Source organism: Homarus americanus, unplaced genomic scaffold (assembly GCF_018991925.1).
Source record: "Homarus americanus isolate GMGI-L3 unplaced genomic scaffold, GMGI_Hamer_2.0 scaffold56333, whole genome shotgun sequence".
Taxonomy (NCBI): domain Eukaryota; kingdom Metazoa; phylum Arthropoda; class Malacostraca; order Decapoda; family Nephropidae; genus Homarus; species Homarus americanus.
The window spans coordinates 8,653,060-8,671,116 of NW_024734940.1; the positions used below are offsets into that span (position 1 = coordinate 8,653,060).

The 18,057-nt window shown below is 38.5% G+C and overlaps 1 protein-coding gene across 5 annotated transcripts in view; it reads left to right on the top strand.

The window, feature by feature from the left end:
• The window catches only part of LOC121870611 (anillin-like), a 53,280-nt gene extending 35,560 nt beyond the window's left edge, over window positions 1-17,720 (top strand). For all 5 annotated transcript variants that reach the window (XM_042372449.1, XM_042372451.1, XM_042372452.1 and 2 more), the window contains 10 exons: window positions 1,672-1,788; window positions 2,324-2,437; window positions 4,862-4,981; window positions 5,121-5,276; window positions 6,950-7,076; window positions 8,496-8,704; window positions 9,249-9,431; window positions 9,806-10,000; window positions 13,130-13,302; window positions 16,758-17,720. In XM_042372449.1, coding sequence (XP_042228383.1) covers window positions 1,672-1,788; window positions 2,324-2,437; window positions 4,862-4,981; window positions 5,121-5,276; window positions 6,950-7,076; window positions 8,496-8,704; window positions 9,249-9,431; window positions 9,806-10,000; window positions 13,130-13,302; window positions 16,758-16,881 — 1,518 coding nt within the window. In that variant the 3' untranslated portion in view covers window positions 16,882-17,720. The remainder of the gene's footprint in view (window positions 1-1,671; window positions 1,789-2,323; window positions 2,438-4,861; window positions 4,982-5,120; window positions 5,277-6,949; window positions 7,077-8,495; window positions 8,705-9,248; window positions 9,432-9,805; window positions 10,001-13,129; window positions 13,303-16,757) is intronic.
• The last annotated feature ends 337 nt before the right edge of the window (window positions 17,721-18,057 follow it).

The following is an 18,057-nucleotide window of genomic DNA, read 5'->3' on the forward strand; positions in this document are numbered from 1 at the left end:
TTAACAGAATCGAGAATTGCTTGTTCATTCTTCCTTATAATATATACTGCACTGTGGATTCGTTTACACCAAACAACCAACCTGCTGCGGCAGCACTCATCCCCTCCTTTAACTTTTCTAACAATTCAACTTCCTTTTGTCAAGGTCATCGGTGAGTTCTACCTTTTACATTTCACTCCACTAGCATCACTAATGTTTCTGTGTGAAATGGCCCCTAAAAGACTGCCTAGTGTCAGTGCTAAAGTTTTGAGTATAGTGGTCCCTCGGTTAATGAGCACAATTCGTTCTAGAAGGTTGCTCGTTAACCGAAACCATTGTTTCAGTGGGTTTTTGGGTAATTGGTTCCAGCTCACCGAAAATTGCCTAAAGTCAACAAAAAAGGTAGTAAAGTACACTTACTTTGAGGTGTGTATGTAGAAGGCTCCTGGGAATTAGAATGGGGTGGAGGAAAAGGGAGAAGAGAAGGCATTGGGGTGGAAGAGAGGTCACCCCATGGTGCCATTTCACCCATAAAATTTCAGTTCACTTGGTGTAATTCAAGATTATTTTCTTTAAATCAACACTGCACTGCATTATATATTGTCAATATGTAAAATAAATTTCAAAATGACCAATAATTTGACTGGAAACAGAAAATAGCATTCATGTTGAAGAGAGTCTGAAGCAAGATGTTACCTCCACTGAAAAGACAGAGACTAACGCCTGTATGGTGTGTTGACAGGCTGTTTGGCATGCTAAAAACTAGTTTCCCTGTACAGTACTTAAATCATGTTAAATTATTGTTAAAATGACTCAAAATTTTAATATAAGACTTTTAAAATTATTGAATAGTACAAACTTATTGATATTTACTAAAATAGTGAGGAATTTAAGGCGGACTAATATGACAGCTAGTGTGCAAGCGGAAACATGTTGAGGGGCGCTCGTAAGGAATTCGTTAATCGAGGGAATGACCGTTAACCGAAGTTAAGAATCTTATGGAAGGTAATTCGTTAACCGAGGCGCTCGTTTACCGAGGGATCACTGTACAGCACAAGAGATGCTGCATCACAGGCAATGGTTGAGTGCGAACAAAGGGAGAGGATACGCTACTGGCACGTGGGGTGACTCGTTGCGCTGTGGGAGAGGTTTGCAAGCTAGCCAACATCTGGTTACTGTGAGTTGTTGAAATTGTGAATCTCAAGGGTTTACTGTATAGCATATCTGGTACCTGGCAGATAGTAAAATTTACTATCTGGTGCATCCCTGGTGATGTTCACTTGTACATTGACATTTCATTGTTAATTAATTCAAAATATTTAATGAACTACATAATTGTGCAGTTGGCATCATAGGAGTTGAGACAATTTGTGGCTGATGGAGACATATAGCATCACCTTGAGGTAGTCGGTACTATAAATGAAACCCTTACACCCGGCAATTTGGAGTGATTCATGAAAAAATACTGGATTACCTTGAAGAGATGCCAGATGTCCCCATCGGCCACAAAATTTCTCGCTTCCTATGTTGCCAACTGTATGTAGAGCATATCTTAAAAGATTATATCATGAATCGCTTGTAAATTTTGACAAGTTTTTGGTCTAGAATACCAAACTTTTTCCACAGTAATAAAATTTTTTACATGTCCTTATGATGTTATTCTTGAGTTGTAATATAATCATAAAATTTCAGTTAAACGTTATGTCAGAGAGTACAATGGACGCTCTTGGTGCTATTGATGACGCCATTGATGAAGCTCTGAATGATGAACCAACGCCACCCAAGAGATTCCGTTCTCAAGATGACACTGTGAGTTTGATTATCATTTGAGATATATTAGAGATGGTTATATATAGACACCCAGATTTTAGGGCTTATTGTTGAAAGGAAGAACCATAACAGAACAGAGCTTTTAGTGTTCGGAATTGTGGAATGGCAGAAATGAATAAAAAAAAATTTAAATTGTTTTCTCAATTTCAGCCACTTTGCATTATATGGGAATACGTGTAGACTCTTTTCTTAGGTAAATCACTAAGAAGATAAGTTGGTTTTCAAGTACAGTGCTGGTAACTTATTTATAAAAAAAAAGAAGCCCTTTGCAGTCAGTTGTTTACCTCTGACTATATTTAAACACCACTGAATGTTTTCTCCATTTATACAGAATGGGTTTTGTTCGTAAATAAGACATTAACATTTTTATTATTGGTACAGCTGTAATAGTAGGTGAAAAAATATTCTTTGATGTAAAAGCCAAATTGATGCTTATTTCTATACAGCATTTATGCTTAACGCTATTTTGGTTGTCCGTAATTAAAAATAAATGAGTGTCTCTTCTCTGGTGTAGCCTTCAAGTGTTTACAAGACTCCAAAGATTAACAGGAACTCCCCCACCTATGATGAAGAGGACCAGGAGAACCCCCTCATTCACAGCATCTCCATGTATCGCAAACAAAGACCGGTAAGCTCCTTCCTTCCTTCCCTTCCTTCCTTCCTTCCTTCCTTCCTTCCTTCCTTCCTTCCCTCCCTTCCCTCCCTTCCTTCCTTCCCTCCTTCCCTTCCTTCCTTCCTTCCTTTCCTTCCCCTTCCTTCCTTCCTTCCTTCCTTCCTTCCCCTTCCTCCTTCCTTCCTTCTTCCCTCCTCCTTCCTTCTTCCTTCCTTCTTTCCTTCCTCCTTCTTCCTTCCTTCCTCCTCCTCCCTTCCTTCCTTCCTCCCTCCTTCCTTCCTTCCTCCTCCTCCTTTTCCTTCCCTCCTTCCTCCCTCCCCTCCTCCCTCCTCCCCTCCTTCCTTCCTTCCCTTCCTTCCCCTTCCCTCCTCCCTCCTCCTCCTCCTCCTCCCTCCCTCCTCCTTCCTTCCTCCTTCCTTCCTTCCTCCTTCCTTCCTTCCTCCTTCCTTCCTTCTTCCTCCTTCCTCCTCCTCTCCCTCCCTCCCTCCTCCTCCCTCCCTCTCTCTTTCCACATGTATCGCAAACATTTCCTTAATCCTTCCTTTCCTTCTTCCTTTCTCTTCCTTCTTTTTCCTCTTCCTTCATTGCCATATCCATTAATTGCCAGTAAGCTCTCTTTCTCTATCTCCATAGTCCTTCCTTTCCTTCTTTCTTTCTTTCCCTCTCCCTTCCTCTCCTTATTCCTCTATGTCTTTCCCTTCCTTCCCTCTTCCTATTTCCACTCTTTCCTTCCCCTTTCCTCTCCCTTTCTCCCCCACTTTCCCTTCTCTCCTTCCCTCCTGTAGTTCCATTGATCACTTTACTATAGTGCATTTTTTCCCAGCTGAAAAGAGATGCCCAGCCCCCTCCTCAAGAGTTACAGCCGATTGGTTGTTGCAAATCTCCAATTTCGTCCGGAAGTAATGATGTATGTCTAAATTAGTTTATTCATAATCGTTGGGATAATTGTTTCTGACGAGAATGATATTTAGCTAAATTATATAAAGATATACATTCATCATTTCAAACAGGAGCACGTAGGAAGTTTATCAGAAATCTTTACATGAATTAACTGTTAAACATTGGTAGCAAATTCACGCTTTTTGAGGACGCATTTAGTATACAGTCTCTCCTCGACTTACGACGGGGTTCCGTCCCGACGACCGGGTCGTAAGTTGAAAAGCCGAAAATAATACATAGAAATTCTTAAATGGGCGTCTCTTTTTCTTCTCAGCACCATGAGAACTCTCACTTTTATGCTTGCCAGCCATTTTAAAGGGAATTACAAAATTTTTTTTTGTCAGTACACAGCGCTATCACGCAATGTGAAAAATGTTTTATACGACTATGGCCGTCATATGTCCGGGTTGTCGTAAGTCGAATATGTCGTAAGTTGAGGAGAGACTGTATACTGTATTTATTTTTACCCACAATAAAGCATACCAAGACAAATTACATATCGTCTTATTAACTCTCCTCCTTTAGTCGACAATAATATCTCTCTCTCGAGGTCCGATACCATAGAAGTGCATAAATCATTTGTTCAAAGATTTAAGAGCTGCATGTGCACTGATCAGGCTTTCACATTTCTAAAGCAGTTACAGGTAGTTCTGCTATAACGCGATAATTGTGTTCTTGTAAAATATCGTGTTATAGAAAATCGCGTAATAGAAATAACAGGGCTTATGGAGAAAATAGGGTTAGGTGCAGATTACTCGAAATCGAAAAAATTTAGTAGTTAGCCTAACACAAAGGATAGCACAGTCTAAATAAATGTTACATTCATATCTAATAATGAAATCATACAGTAAATTTAACACTTTACCTTGAAAAAATATGAATGTAACTTGATGGGGGAGAAGGGTGATTTTGAGGTTGATAACATCAAGCTTCTCTTCAAGTGTTATATCCTTTCTTTTACGATAATCACCGGGAATTCTATCATCAGAATGCTTTTTGGAGATATTCTTCTTTACCATATTCACAGTTAATACCACAAAATTGGAGAAATAGTAAGCAAAAATCGCGTTATAGCAAACAAGCGATCGCGTTATACAAATATTGTTCCGAATTCATAAATCGCGTTAGAGCAAATTCGCGTTATCAAAACACGCGTTATAGCAGAACTCACTGTAGTACCACATCCTAGCTTACATCAGTAAGACTTATAAGTGGAAGTTTTGTCTCTTTAAGTATCTGAAAAGCAAATTACTGAGGTAAGAATAAAAAGTGAAGCTTATGAAGCAATAAAGTGGCACACCTTCAAGTACTTAACAGTGTGAATGTGTCCAAAAAAATTACAGTATAGTACCTGTAGTAAAAAGAAAGGTCCCTCTACACTTGCCACAATAATATTGCCCTCAACTTAGTACAATTTAAGGATAAACGTGTATGGGAATGTAAAATGGGTAATTTTTGTTAAAAAAAAATACTGTGATTGTTTTTATCTACCGCCTCTAGGAAGTGACCTACACTCCAGTGCGCCAGATTGTTCGTCGACCAGACTTGCGCTCTCCAACTCCCGAGCCTGTCAGCCCATCTGTCACTGTCAGTGCTCGCATCAAGGAATTACAGGAAGATGTAAGTCTCTTTTAGAAGCTTAGTTATATTTATGATGTGTAAATGACAACACTTGAAATCCATTACTCTAACCTTTAGAGAACTGTAACTGATCTAAAGTTAGTACCATGTTTTGTAATAAACTTTATTTGAATTACAGGTGTCGGAGCAGCAGCGGGTAATTGCCCAAGCCTCCAATGCTGTTACTGTAGTGCTCCAGCGTCTTGAACAACAGGGAACTCCACAGCATGTGGAAGCTGAGAAGCTGTTGCTGCTTGCCAGTCAGAAGAGACAAACAGCACTGAATGAAATTCAGGTATTTTTCATGTACCTGGCTGATATGGGGGGACTGCAAACCTTGCTTAGTAAAACACGTGTGATAGATTTTCTGAATTGAGGTGAGTAACATGTGGTTTATTGTTAGCATACAAGATTGATGGGATAAGCTAGGATTCCATTCACGCGTTTGCAGTCCGTTTGCATTTTCACTTGCTACAGGGGGTGATTGGCATGTACTGCAAATGTATAACGCTAACGCAACCGTGTCAGTGGAAACAACCGCATACATTTCAATGTGATCTGTTTTTGGCGCCAACGCATGAATAGAATCCTAGCTTAAAAGTAAGACATACTTTGGGAGATGAAGAAATCACAGAAGATGCCATGAATATAACTTGACTGAGTGAATTGTATTTAGGCTGTCATTAATTGTTTGTTTGTTGATAGAGGGATACAGGGGAGATGTTGAACTAACAATATGGGTGTGGATGCAAAAGGGAGTAACTTAAAAGTGACAGGAATGTTGGGTTTGAGAGTAAAATGTGGGGAAAAATAGGATGCACCAAACTATAAAACAAAAGTAGATACAAGGAGAATTATGGAGTAATTTTTTATTCAAGAGCCTTAAATCATTCCCATACACTAAAAACTATATCAATTAGGAACCTAATATTTCATGTAAATGTAGCCTAATATTACAGAAAGACATGACATGATCCTGAGTGGCATTTAATGGTTTTCACTCGGTCATGTCTTGGTGCTCACAAACACAATGACCACCATGGCATGACTGAGTGAAAACCTGGTAAACATCACTAACTGGTCACATGATACCTGATAACTCTAAGGATCATGTCACGTTCTTTCTGTAACATTAGGCTACATTTATGCAAAATATTGGGTTCCTAACTGATATAGTTAGAAAATAATTTAAGGTGAAATGGACATTGAGAGAATTGGAAAGTGAAAGATTAGTATTGAAAAGTTTATATCTATACAGTACTGTAATTCAGAGGTAGATGGGTGAGTGTGAGGGCAGGAACCAAGGAGGACGTGAAAGGGTGAGGTGAGGGAAGTACTATAAGTGAGGTGGGAGTGACATTAAGGAAGCAGCAGAGGGCATGAATGAATGTAAATAACAGCATTGTGTGATTTTGGGGGGAAAGATGCGATATTGGCTTGTGTGGTGTGAAGGGTAAAACCAGATTTGGGAGGCTTCATTGTGGAAGGGGAGTACCTCTGCAGAATATAGATTTTATTGTTGTAAGAATGAGTGGTGGGGAAGTGTGTGCATGTAATTGCTCTAGTTTCCAGCTACACAGCATTGGCAGGAAAGGGCTGGAAATATAAAGTAGAAAAGAGGAGGGTAAATATTTAGAAGTTGCCTATGCCTACTTATATATTGAGTCATATAGGGAGAAAGTGAAGAAAACAAAAATAATAATAATTTATTCTACTGTATAATGTTTCTGGCGGAAATTTTTATATTTTTTAGTATTTTAACCAATAAAACCCCGAACAATATTACTGGCAACTTTCACCAAATATTTTTGGTAAACTGTGTTTTTGTTTCTATTCCTTTTACTTATTCTTTTTCATTGAATTTTTCTCTTAAGATGGAATAGAAAAGCAGTAACACAGTAAATTGTATAACTGTATATACCGGTTCATGTCAGAATTGTATTGAATTGCATGTTGTCCCATTTGCAGAGAATAAAGGCTGAGGGAGCCCTGGGGCAACAGGGGTCTGGTGATGAGGACACCTGCATGGGCTCCATTAGTATCAGCAATGTATCTGTTCCTCTTAAACAGGACTTCCTCCAGAAAGGAATGACTGGTAAGTATTGGATGCCTTGTATATTTATTTTATTTACGTACATTTGTCTCCATTATTTCTTGTATGTCAGGGTTGTATACATTTAAAAAAAAAATGGCGACCTGTGGTGTATTGTTCAGCATGCTCGCCTCGCAGGTGAGTGGACCCAGGTTCGATCCCCTAGCAGGGTGAAACTTTGGGCAAGTTTCTTTATGCCATTTGCCTCTGTCTACACAGCAGTAATTGGGAACCTGGATGTTAATCGATTTGTGGATCATATTTCAGGGTAATGGTTAGCCTGTGCTGTTGGTGAGCTGTCTGGTCTTTTCGGACTGTTTCTTGACACTGGGTCATGCAACTTGTTAACTTAGGGTGTGTTGTGGTGTTGGCGACAGCTTCTACACATTAAACAAGTTCACGCCTAGGTGGCCCTAGGGCCGGCCACCCTCAATCACGAGGGGCATCCATTCTTACATTAAAACACTTGTAAACTAGTGTATGTATTCATTAACATACTTGTCCATTGTATTATTTACAAATATTCCAAAAGGAAAGCTCATATCCAATTTAATGTACAGTATTAGATTTGGTCATAGCTCATTTAATAATACTTCCAACTTACTTGTACAGGGGGCCCCCCAAATTCGCGAGGGTTATGATTCTCAAAATGGCTGCGAATCGCTAAATCCATGAATAACATTTTGAGGAAGGGGGGGGGGGTACATTTTTACTTCTGTACAAAGAAATGTATATTCCCTTTGTGTTTGCCCTTAGGACAATTATTTCTTTTACCTGTATTGTATATATGTGTGTGTGTGTGTGTACATACACACACAAAACACATACAAGTAAATAATAATGGATAAACACTCACAAATAATCAGAAACAAATTTATTAAATATGTGAGTCTACCCTCAAGTCTGTGCTTTATAAATAAAGTAATAAAGCACGGACTTGAGGTTAGACTCACAATTTTAATAAATTTGTTTCATATTATTTGAGAGTATTTTCCAATTATATTTATTTGTATGTGTTCTATGTGTGTGTGTGTGTGTGTGTGTCTACACACACATATTTACAATACAGAAAAAGGAAATTGCTGTCTCTAGAACGAAAGACTCCCTGTCCCAGCCGCGAAATTGCTGGCAACTTTAAAACTACCCACAAACATTCTTGGGTACATCCAGGGTGTCATCAGCAAATAACAGAGGACCGCAAAATTTTTCATCCACTATCCTGTATGTGCAGATGACTACTGGGTTGTTCACTTTACTTTATGGACCTTTCACCCTTGTAGTCCCACACCCACCATGTCTGCTCTGTTTTGTCTTCTTCCCTTGCTAACATATCATACTCCTATCTAACAGTCCCACATCCATTTTCTCCACATTACCCAAGTTTGATAATCTACAGAGTAATATGATAAATCTTTTGCGCAGGTGATGATTTGTACCATTTGATGGTTCTGGTGAAGCACCGTGAGCAGGTGATATCCTCCCAGCTGCTGACAACACCCGAGTGTGTGGTGGAGGGATCAGTCACCTTCCCCAACCTCATGGCCCTCCATCACCTCACATCTGACTTCAACATCACCCTTGAGGTGTATGCGTTATGTACTCACCAGCAACGACATCAAAACATAAAAAAGGTACATCTCACAATTGTCTGTTTCACATAGAGACTTGCTGTATTTGCATTTGAGAATTACTGGGATGTATTACTGGGTTCATCAGTACCTCAAATTATACAATATGATTGGGTTACAAAGGGTTGCTCCAACTTTCAAAGAATTTTGGTGTCTTCGTAAAACTCAAGATAAATATACAGTAGGTATTTGAAGAGCTACTTTGCGTTGAATGAAGATACAGTGCTTTGAAAAGAAAAGTTAATGTACATGTTCAAAATCTTGTCGATCAAATTGGCAATACAGTATAAGAAAGGAAAAGGAAATTAAATGTAAATTGATCCTCAATGCATGTTTTTCATTTCCTCTCATAGCTCAGAAAACATAGATTTCTATTTTAATAATTTTCAAAAGTTTACAGAATAATAGTGATAATGCAGTTATTGGTTTTAAGATACTGTGTATCCGGTGTTAAAAAATGGCTGATTGATGGATTCTTGAGGAGAGGGATTGTTGTGCTCTGCTGCTTTTTATTTCTTAATTATTTATATATTTTTGTTTGCAACAGGAGCAGAGTCGTATGAAGCTGACTCCCCTCAAGAGGTTACAGAAGCATGATTCTCGTGTGGCGTCTCCATCAGTTCAGTCTCCTGGTGGACCTTATGCTGTTCGCACCTCAGCCTTTCAACTGGTTGGGTTCACTCACCTCAATATTGCTACCCTTACCCGGAATGCTTGGACTCTTGAAAAGGTAAATATTTTCCTTTTTTAAATGCTCTGAGCATAATGTAAAAAAATAATAATCTTAAAAGGATTTATGCATTATACAGTTTATTTGGAAAACATATTGCTCTTGTTATTTCTATGTAACAGTTCAGGAGTTATACAGTCTGTCACAGATGTTGTTTCCTTTTCTAAAAACCTGATCAGCCATACTTGATGTCTTTTGCTGTAAATATAGTTACCTTTTCCAAAAATTGCTATTGATGACTTGTTATTAAATGTTGCTGCAGTATCTGTATTTGTTTGTACAGAAACTAAAAGAATTCTTATGTATATGAGCTTCAGATAGCAATCTTTCTTCTACATGTGATGAAATGAAAATGGAACTTTTCCCCCCTCCAGGTACCTTTCTCCTCACCCCTTGATGGCCACCTTCTGATGCGTGTGAGCTGCAGCTTTGAGGGAGGGATCACAGAGCGTGGCTTCCTTACCATGTTTGAGGATGTGGGCGGGTTTGGAGCTTGGAACCGGCGATGGTGCGTCCTGAGTGGAATGCATCTTCGCTATTGGCGGTATCCTGATGACGAAATCAAAAGGGTAAATTTAATCTTGACTTGTATATTATTTTATTAAAACATTCATCCTTTCTTTTATATAAATTGCTGTATACAATAGTATAATTAGTGAAAAGGGGCAGATGATATAATTGTTATAGAAATATGACTGGGTTCAGTGAATTTTTAAAAAGGTCAAAGAATGAGATAGCAGACTGGTAATTAAGCCATGTTAAAAAGTAAGACAACACCATTACCATCATAAAAGTAATACAATCAACCCTTGTGTTTTGTTTGGGTTGGGTTCCTGAAATATCCGCGAATGGCCAAAACCACGAATACTATTTTGGGAATCCCTGTTTCTTTACGTTAATTACTGGGATGTTGCTATAAGCCCTCTGAGTCATATTAGTAGCATCTGTGTTAGCAACAGTTAAGTCTACAATAATAAAGGAAGAATGTAAATTTTTTTTTTGTTAATTTTTATTTACAAGTTGAGGAAAATGGTAAATACGGGATATGATAATGATTAATAGTCCATGTCATCACCAGCCTCCCCGCTTGCACACCACAACCTCATGCCAACCTTCTCTGCCTCCCTGTTGCCCACCAAAGCCCTGCTTCCTATTAAAGAAAACAATTCAAATGAATTGGCAATCTTCTTGCATATCCTTAAATAGACCAAATGTTTTTACAAATAAATAATGCAAAACAAAATTAGAAGTAGCATTTGAATTAACTTGGTGTAGATAGTCAGCTAATAGGGTTGAAAATTATAGTCAAACACAGAAATTTCTTCCCTTATCGAATTAATATTTTTCCCTGGCACTTCAGACAAAAGTATGTTCAGTGCTTTGATATTTAGTACTTATCAGTACATAATTTACTGATTGACTAACCTTTAATGGTAGAAATGATGAAGATTGTAAAGTTACTGCCACCCACAGTCGTCAGATGAAGCCAGGGAGAGTAGGGGAGGGAGGTCATCAGCTGATTCTACATCTGGTGGTGTGGGTCAGGTGCTAGGTGTCGACAACTGGGAACTTGTAGAGTTTTGATGGCTCTTTCTTTAAAAACAAAAACATTGTGATGGAAGGCTGCTCTGTGATGGAAGGTTGTTTCCTCATGCTTTAGCTGCTTCATAATTTCCATGTATGAAGTCATAACACTGTCAATGCCATTCTTGACTTTCAACACGTGGTCCAGAGAAGGGTCATTATCCATCATGAGGGAGACTGCACTCTTCACACTCCTCATCATCTCGCCAAACTTCTCCAGTGTCCACACCTGCGGGGCATCAGTCTTCTCCTTTTCTATCTCCTGCTCCTTCTGTTCTACCTCCTGCTCCCCTTTCTGAAATAACTCCTCTAACTCCTCTTTGGTTAGTTCTCCAGAATTGCCCAGCAGTTCCTCACGAATTAAATTTTTTTGCATTTCGGAGAATCCCTCGCAGCCAACTTCACTTACCAGATTCACGATGGTTAATATTTAAGGGTCTTCTAGGGAAGCCACTGAAGTCATTGATGGCTTCAGGCCACAATTTCTTCCAGCACGAGTTGATACAGTGGTAAGACAGATCATCATGGCACTTCTTAATTAATGTGAGGCAGTTGGAGATTGTTAAACTTTTTACAGCACTGCCTGACATCCGTTTAGCTCTCTTCCAGTGCCTGTCTGATCCTGGTGAAGTTTTGAGCAACTTATTTTGTCTTAAAAACAGCAATAACACCTTGATCGAGTGGCTGGATGAGTGAGGCGGTGTTCTTTGGCAGAAAGGTTACCTTTATATTAGGGTGGGCAAACATCAAGGATTGTGGATGGCCTGGGCAGTTGTCAATCACCAGCAGCACTGTAAACTGTATGCCCTTCTTCAAATACTTCTCCACTTGGAGGGTAAAGCAGTTGTGAAACCAGTCACTAAAGAGTATAAAGGTCATCCAGGCTTTCTTATAGTGGCAATAGAACACTGGTAATTGCTGTAGATCTTTCCCCTTCAGTGCTTGTGATCTCGTTGCCCTATAAATAAGCATAGGATATCATGTGGCCACCTGTGTTACCACACAACAATAGTGAGACCCTGACCTTTGCCACCTTAAATCCTGGTACCTGTGTCTCTTACTTGAATATGTATGTTCTGCTAGGCATTTTCTTCCACCACACCTGTTTTGTCTGCATTGAAGACTTGCAGCCACATGATCAGCAACTCTCCCCTTAAAGTTCTTGAATCACCCCTTGCTGGCCACAAAAGAGTACTTCCCTTCATCATCTCCTTCAATATAAAATCGTTCATACAAAACCTTGGCCTTCTCACAGATAGTTATATTACTGTATCTACAAGAATGTGGTGGCAATTCAAGTCTTCTGGGAGACTTGAGCTGCAACTGGTGCACAATTAACCATTGCCCGTCTAATTTCCTTTTCACTTTTCTTAATATATCGCACTGTAGATTCATTTACCCCGTATGCATGAGTATATGTGGCATAACTCATACCACTTAGGAGTTTGTCAATAAACCAACCTTTTCTACCAAACTCATTACTCTTTTTGCTCCTTTGTTAACTTTTAAGTCACTAGTGGCTCTTTCAGAGTTAGTACGGTACACTTATGTGTAGGAGCCATGCCGAAAACACGTGGGTTGCTGAGGACACGACAAATTACTGTACTGCATATGCAGTGCGTTATTACACTAAAATGAGAGGGCAAGGACTGTAGGGAAGAGAGGGTGCACAGAAAGCCGAAGCCTGGGCTTCCATCACACCACCTTGTGGGACGCCCAGAAAATGGCACCCAAATCAAATTTTCCCTTTGACATATTTTTATATTCCCTCCCAAAATTCGCTCTTAATCGAAATCGTGGAAAACCCTCCGCAAAAATGTGATGACTGTACCCATGACATCCCTTTCAAGATTATTCATGTCATGTGATACAAATAAGTGAAGGAGATGTTAATTACTGGTAGTTGAAGGTAAAATCATGAATGTTGCAAAAATGGTAGAATATAAGATTATTAATCAATAACATATTTGGGGGGGGGGGGAATCCCTTGGATGGTACAGTTTGACAACATTCTGTAGTTGTGGTGTGACCCAAGCAGAGCCGTCCTGTTTCAACATGAGAGACGTTTAAGTGTTTTCATTTATTGTTTATTTTTTCTTTCTTTGTCTTTTCAGGAAGCAAGTGGACAGATTGATTTACGGTCATGCACCACCCGGCGCGTTGAACTTGTTGCCAGGGACATCTGTGCTCGACAGCATACATTCCAGCTCACCTGCTTACGGCCAGCACATGCCAGAGATGTTACAAATCTTGTGCAAGAAGTTCAGGGTTCCTCTTTAGTCACTAAGTATGTACCTTTAGATTGTTTTTTTTTTCTTTTTTTAAGTTGGGGGTTTACTTTTGAGTAAGAAATGAGAGGAATGTTTTTTTTTATACTGATTGACACATACTGAGTACATGGGGTGTTAGGTCTTAGTGTGGATTAGATAAAACATACATTGGTTTGGTTAAATGGAAAGTATGTTAGATGAAATAATAGTAAATGAAGTGTTTGGGGATGAAGGGAAAGGAATTGGGGTGAGAGGAAAGAACCAGCATCCTGGGAGGTGAAGTTAGGGTTAGTAGAGGGGTGATGAGTGGAGCATGATAAGGAGGTATTTTTAGGACTTGCAGAATGGAACTATGACCACTTCCTTAAAGGTGAGTATCCAGACAGATCAAAGCATCTGTGATATGGATGAGTGACACTCAGATGGTAGTGGAAGTTAGTCTATGATTACCCCAGGGAGTTGCAACCTTGCTTGCTAGCTATTTCCATCTTGTGGGTTGGTGTCAGGAAAGACATTCAGCTGTAAAACTGCTTTAACATTCCTGATGACAACTAGGTCACCAGTGCTGTACTCACCCTGTTATCACGACTGCATTTTCTGGGTTGGTGCCCTGGGTTTGCAGTGGAGTGTTGGAGGTGGAGGATATCCTGTTCTGGTTTTACCCAACAACTGCCATCAGGCAATTACGGCTATTCAATGCAAGCGTAGAAAATGGCTGTAAATGTTGCCACCACTTTTTTTTTCAGTCCTTATCTCACTATAATTTAGGGTGGTCAGATTAAAGAACAAATAAACTCTTCATTTGTTGTTGTTTGATCTCAGTGCATTAACATAAGTTATCTCATGCTTCACATTAGCTGGTTTCAGCATCAGCAGCACTTCCATTTCCAAACACCTCTTGATGGCAAGTTTTGTGGTCACACACACACACACACACACACTTCTTCTTTTCCGTCTTCTCTTCTCCCTTAACTTCTTAACCCCATCATTCTAAATCTTCCTCTCTCCCTCCTTTATTTGCTTTTTATTTATTAATAGTATTTTAAACTTACCCGTCTTAATAGAAATGGCTCTTCATTCTTTTTCCTCCTTTCTTGGGTATCCTGATTGTTTATCAAGATTATAATCTTTCACTGGTTCAGGAGTTTTGACTTTTTGGTGTGATTTTATCCCCATTTTTAACCGGAAATGGGGAGACTTTTAGGAATTGGTAGGATGAATTGAGTCAGCATAGAGGTGTATGTGGAAGTAGTAGTCGTGCATCCCATCCAGAATCTGTAAAAAATATATACAGTGACCCCTCGTTTAACGAACGCCTCGGTTAACGAAATTTCGGTTAACGAACTGCCTTCCATAAGGATCTTCAATTCGGTTAACGAACAAAAATTCGGTTAACGAATTTCTTACGAACCGACCTCAACATGTTTTCGCTTGCACTGGCCGGGCAACCAGCTTTAGTATCAGTCCACCAATACATTAATCGGTTCTAGGGCTTAAATTCCTAACTATTTTAGTAAATATCAAGAAGTTTATACTATTCAATAATTTTAAAAGTTTAATATTAAATTTTTTAGTCATTTTAACAATTATTGAACATAATTGAAGGTAAAGTGACTAGTTTAATGCGCAGCATCCAGCCTCTTAACACAGCAAACAGGCGTTAGTCTCTCTGTTTTCACTGGAGGTAATATCTTGCTTGAGACTCTCTTCAACTAAACGCTTTTTTTCTGTGTTTCCAAGCAAATTATTGGTCATTTTGAAATATATTTTACATATTGACAATATATAATGCAGTACAGTGTTGATTTAAAGAAAATAATCTTGAAATACACCAAGAGAACTAAAATTTTATGGGTGAAATGGTGCCATGGGGTGACTTCTCTTCCACCCCAATGCCTTCTCTTCTTCCTTCTCCTCCACCCCCATTGTAATTCCCATCATCATCATCATCATCCAGGAGCCTTCTACATACACACCTCAAAGTAAGTGAAATTTTCTACCATTTTTGTTGAATTTAGGAAATTTTCGGTGAGCTGGAACCAATTACCCAAAAACCCATTGAAACAATGGTTTCGAATCTGTAACGGATTGAGTTCGTTAATATATACATTTCTTCGTGCCCTTTATCTAATTGGTAATTCCACTTCTGAATGAAAATTAAGAGCACTGTACAATGATATCTCCATTAGCTGGAACAATTGGTGCAGAGAACTTCCAGGAATGAGAGGTTTCAGGGTAACAAAATGACTCTCTCAAAGTCGGAAAAATCCCTCGTCCCCGGAATTTTCCAGGTAACGGAAAAAAGGTTCTTGGAAGTTTCAGAACTTGCCCGTTAAATCTTCTCTCGAACCCAGGAAAATATCGCTTATCCCGGAATTTTCCGGGTACAGTGGTCCCTCGGTTAACGAGCACAATTCGTTCCAGAAGATTGCTCGTTAACCGAAACCATTGTTTCAATGGGTTTTTGGATAATTGGTTCCAGCTCACCGAAAATTACATAGAAACTAAAAATAAATGCAGTAAAGTACACTTACTTTGAGGTGTGCATGTAGAAGGCTCCTGGTTGATGATGATGATGGGAATTAGAATGGGGGTGGAGGAGAAGGGAGAAGAGAAGTCACCCTATGCCGCCATTTCACCCATAAAATTTCAGTTCACTTGGTGTAATTCAAGATTATTTTCTTTAAATCAACACTGCACTGCGCTATATATTAGCAATATGTAAAATATATTTAAAGATGACCAATAATTTGACTGGAAACACCAAACAAAGCGTTTATGTTGAAGAGTCTCAAACAAGATGTTCCTTTCTCTGAACTGGTAAACAAACTGATGCCAAGCTTGGTGTGTTGAGTGGTTGTTTGGCGCACAAAAAACTAGTTTCCTGTACTTCAATTATGTTCAATAATTGTTAAAATGACTACAAGATTTAATATAAAACTTTTAAAATTATTGAATAGTACAATCTTTTTGATATTTACTAAAATGGTAAGGAATTTAAGCCCTAAAACCGATTACTGTATTGACGGACTAATACCACAGCTGGTGGGCAGCCAAATGCAAGCGAAAACATGTTGGGAAAAATTTGTAAGGAATTCGTTAACCGAGGGTTTGCTTGTTAACCGAAGTGAAGAATCTTTTGGAAGGTAATTTGTTAACCAAGGGATCACTGTACTGGAAAAAATTTCTTGAGCTTTCTGGAAAATGCGCCCGATTTTCATCTTTCAAACCCGGAAAGAAAATCCCCCATCCCCGGAATTTTCAGGGTATCGGGAAAATTTTACGGAAAATCGTTCCCAAAGCCGTAATTTTCCAGACAATTCCGACTCTGGGAACGAATTTTTGAGAAAATTTCAATTCCGGCTATCGGAGAGTTGCGTGTCCGAAGATTCTGGTTAACGGAGATATTACTGTACTTAAGTGATGGTTGACAGATAGATTTGTCATAATATGTTTTCTTTTGTTCTTGCAGGCATTTGTTGTCCTCTGACAGTAAAGAGGAGAGAATAATATGGTGCAACAAGCTGAACAAGTCACTGGCAAACATCAGAGCCTGGGACCCTGATGCACTGCGGCCAGAAGACTATCAAGTTTAGTCAGATACGTCTTCACAAATATATATACAAATATAGTTTTATATCAGTTGGTAAAGTCATCAAAGTCAAACTTTCTGCATCTTTTATGGACTCATTGGTCTTTGATTAAGATTGAATAGCTGTTTCGTAACCTGTGTGTCATGACAAAAGTACACTAGTTTTAAATATTGATTAAATGTGTATGTATTTTTATATGTTCAGAGTGTAGTGTTATAGTGATAAGATTCCCTCTAATTCTCATAACCATTTTTGCTTTGTTAACATTCCCTTGATTAGGATGACTTTTTATTATGTAGTTCATATTTTAAATTCAATTTAATAAAGGGTGAACTAACATTACCTCGTATATATTGTTGTAAATATTGGGTTGGGTTGTTAGAAATATGATATAAACATGAAGTAGAGGTGTGCCAATGTTCTTCATATCCACAGATGAATTTTGTTGTTTAGGTTTTAACTCGAGGTTCTTCTCATGTGAAGAATAGTCAGATATATTGAAGGAATGCTATACCAAAACTAACTTTATATGATAGTACTGTACTTATTAGTCACAAACTGGCTAGTTGTGGCCACTTATAGATTAAGGTAAAGAACATATTTATCCTTTTATTTACTTGTTTGTTCTACAATGACTAAACTCCTAACTTTTGAGAATGGCCAAGAGAATACTTGAGGATATATTTTTTTAAGTTTTGGAGTGGACTTCTGTTACTATCATTTCTTCTTTATTTAGTTATTTACATTTCTCTGTTGCTTATATTATGGTATATTAGATATATCCTTATTACACACTATAGCCTTCAATAATCTTTCTTATTTTAATAAAAATAATTACAGTATTTTGTTATATTTTTATCCTTATACTGTACAGTATTTTTAATTGTAGGATCATATAATTATTGTAATTAGGGAAGTATAGGCCTTTGTCTCTCTCAGCAAGTTCTCTCAATGAGAATTTACTTGTATGTGATGACCATATTTTGACTAAATAATTGCTTTGTGTTGGAAGAATTTAATTTTGTGTAACTGAATGGGTTGCATGTACAGTACATTGTTTTGTGTGACCAGTGTAGGAGCACTAGTCTTCTGTGCTGATGGTGTGAACAATGCACTGAGGGAGCAGTTACGTGAGGCAGTCTGTGTTCTCATTCAGTCTCGCATTGTTCTATGGATCTA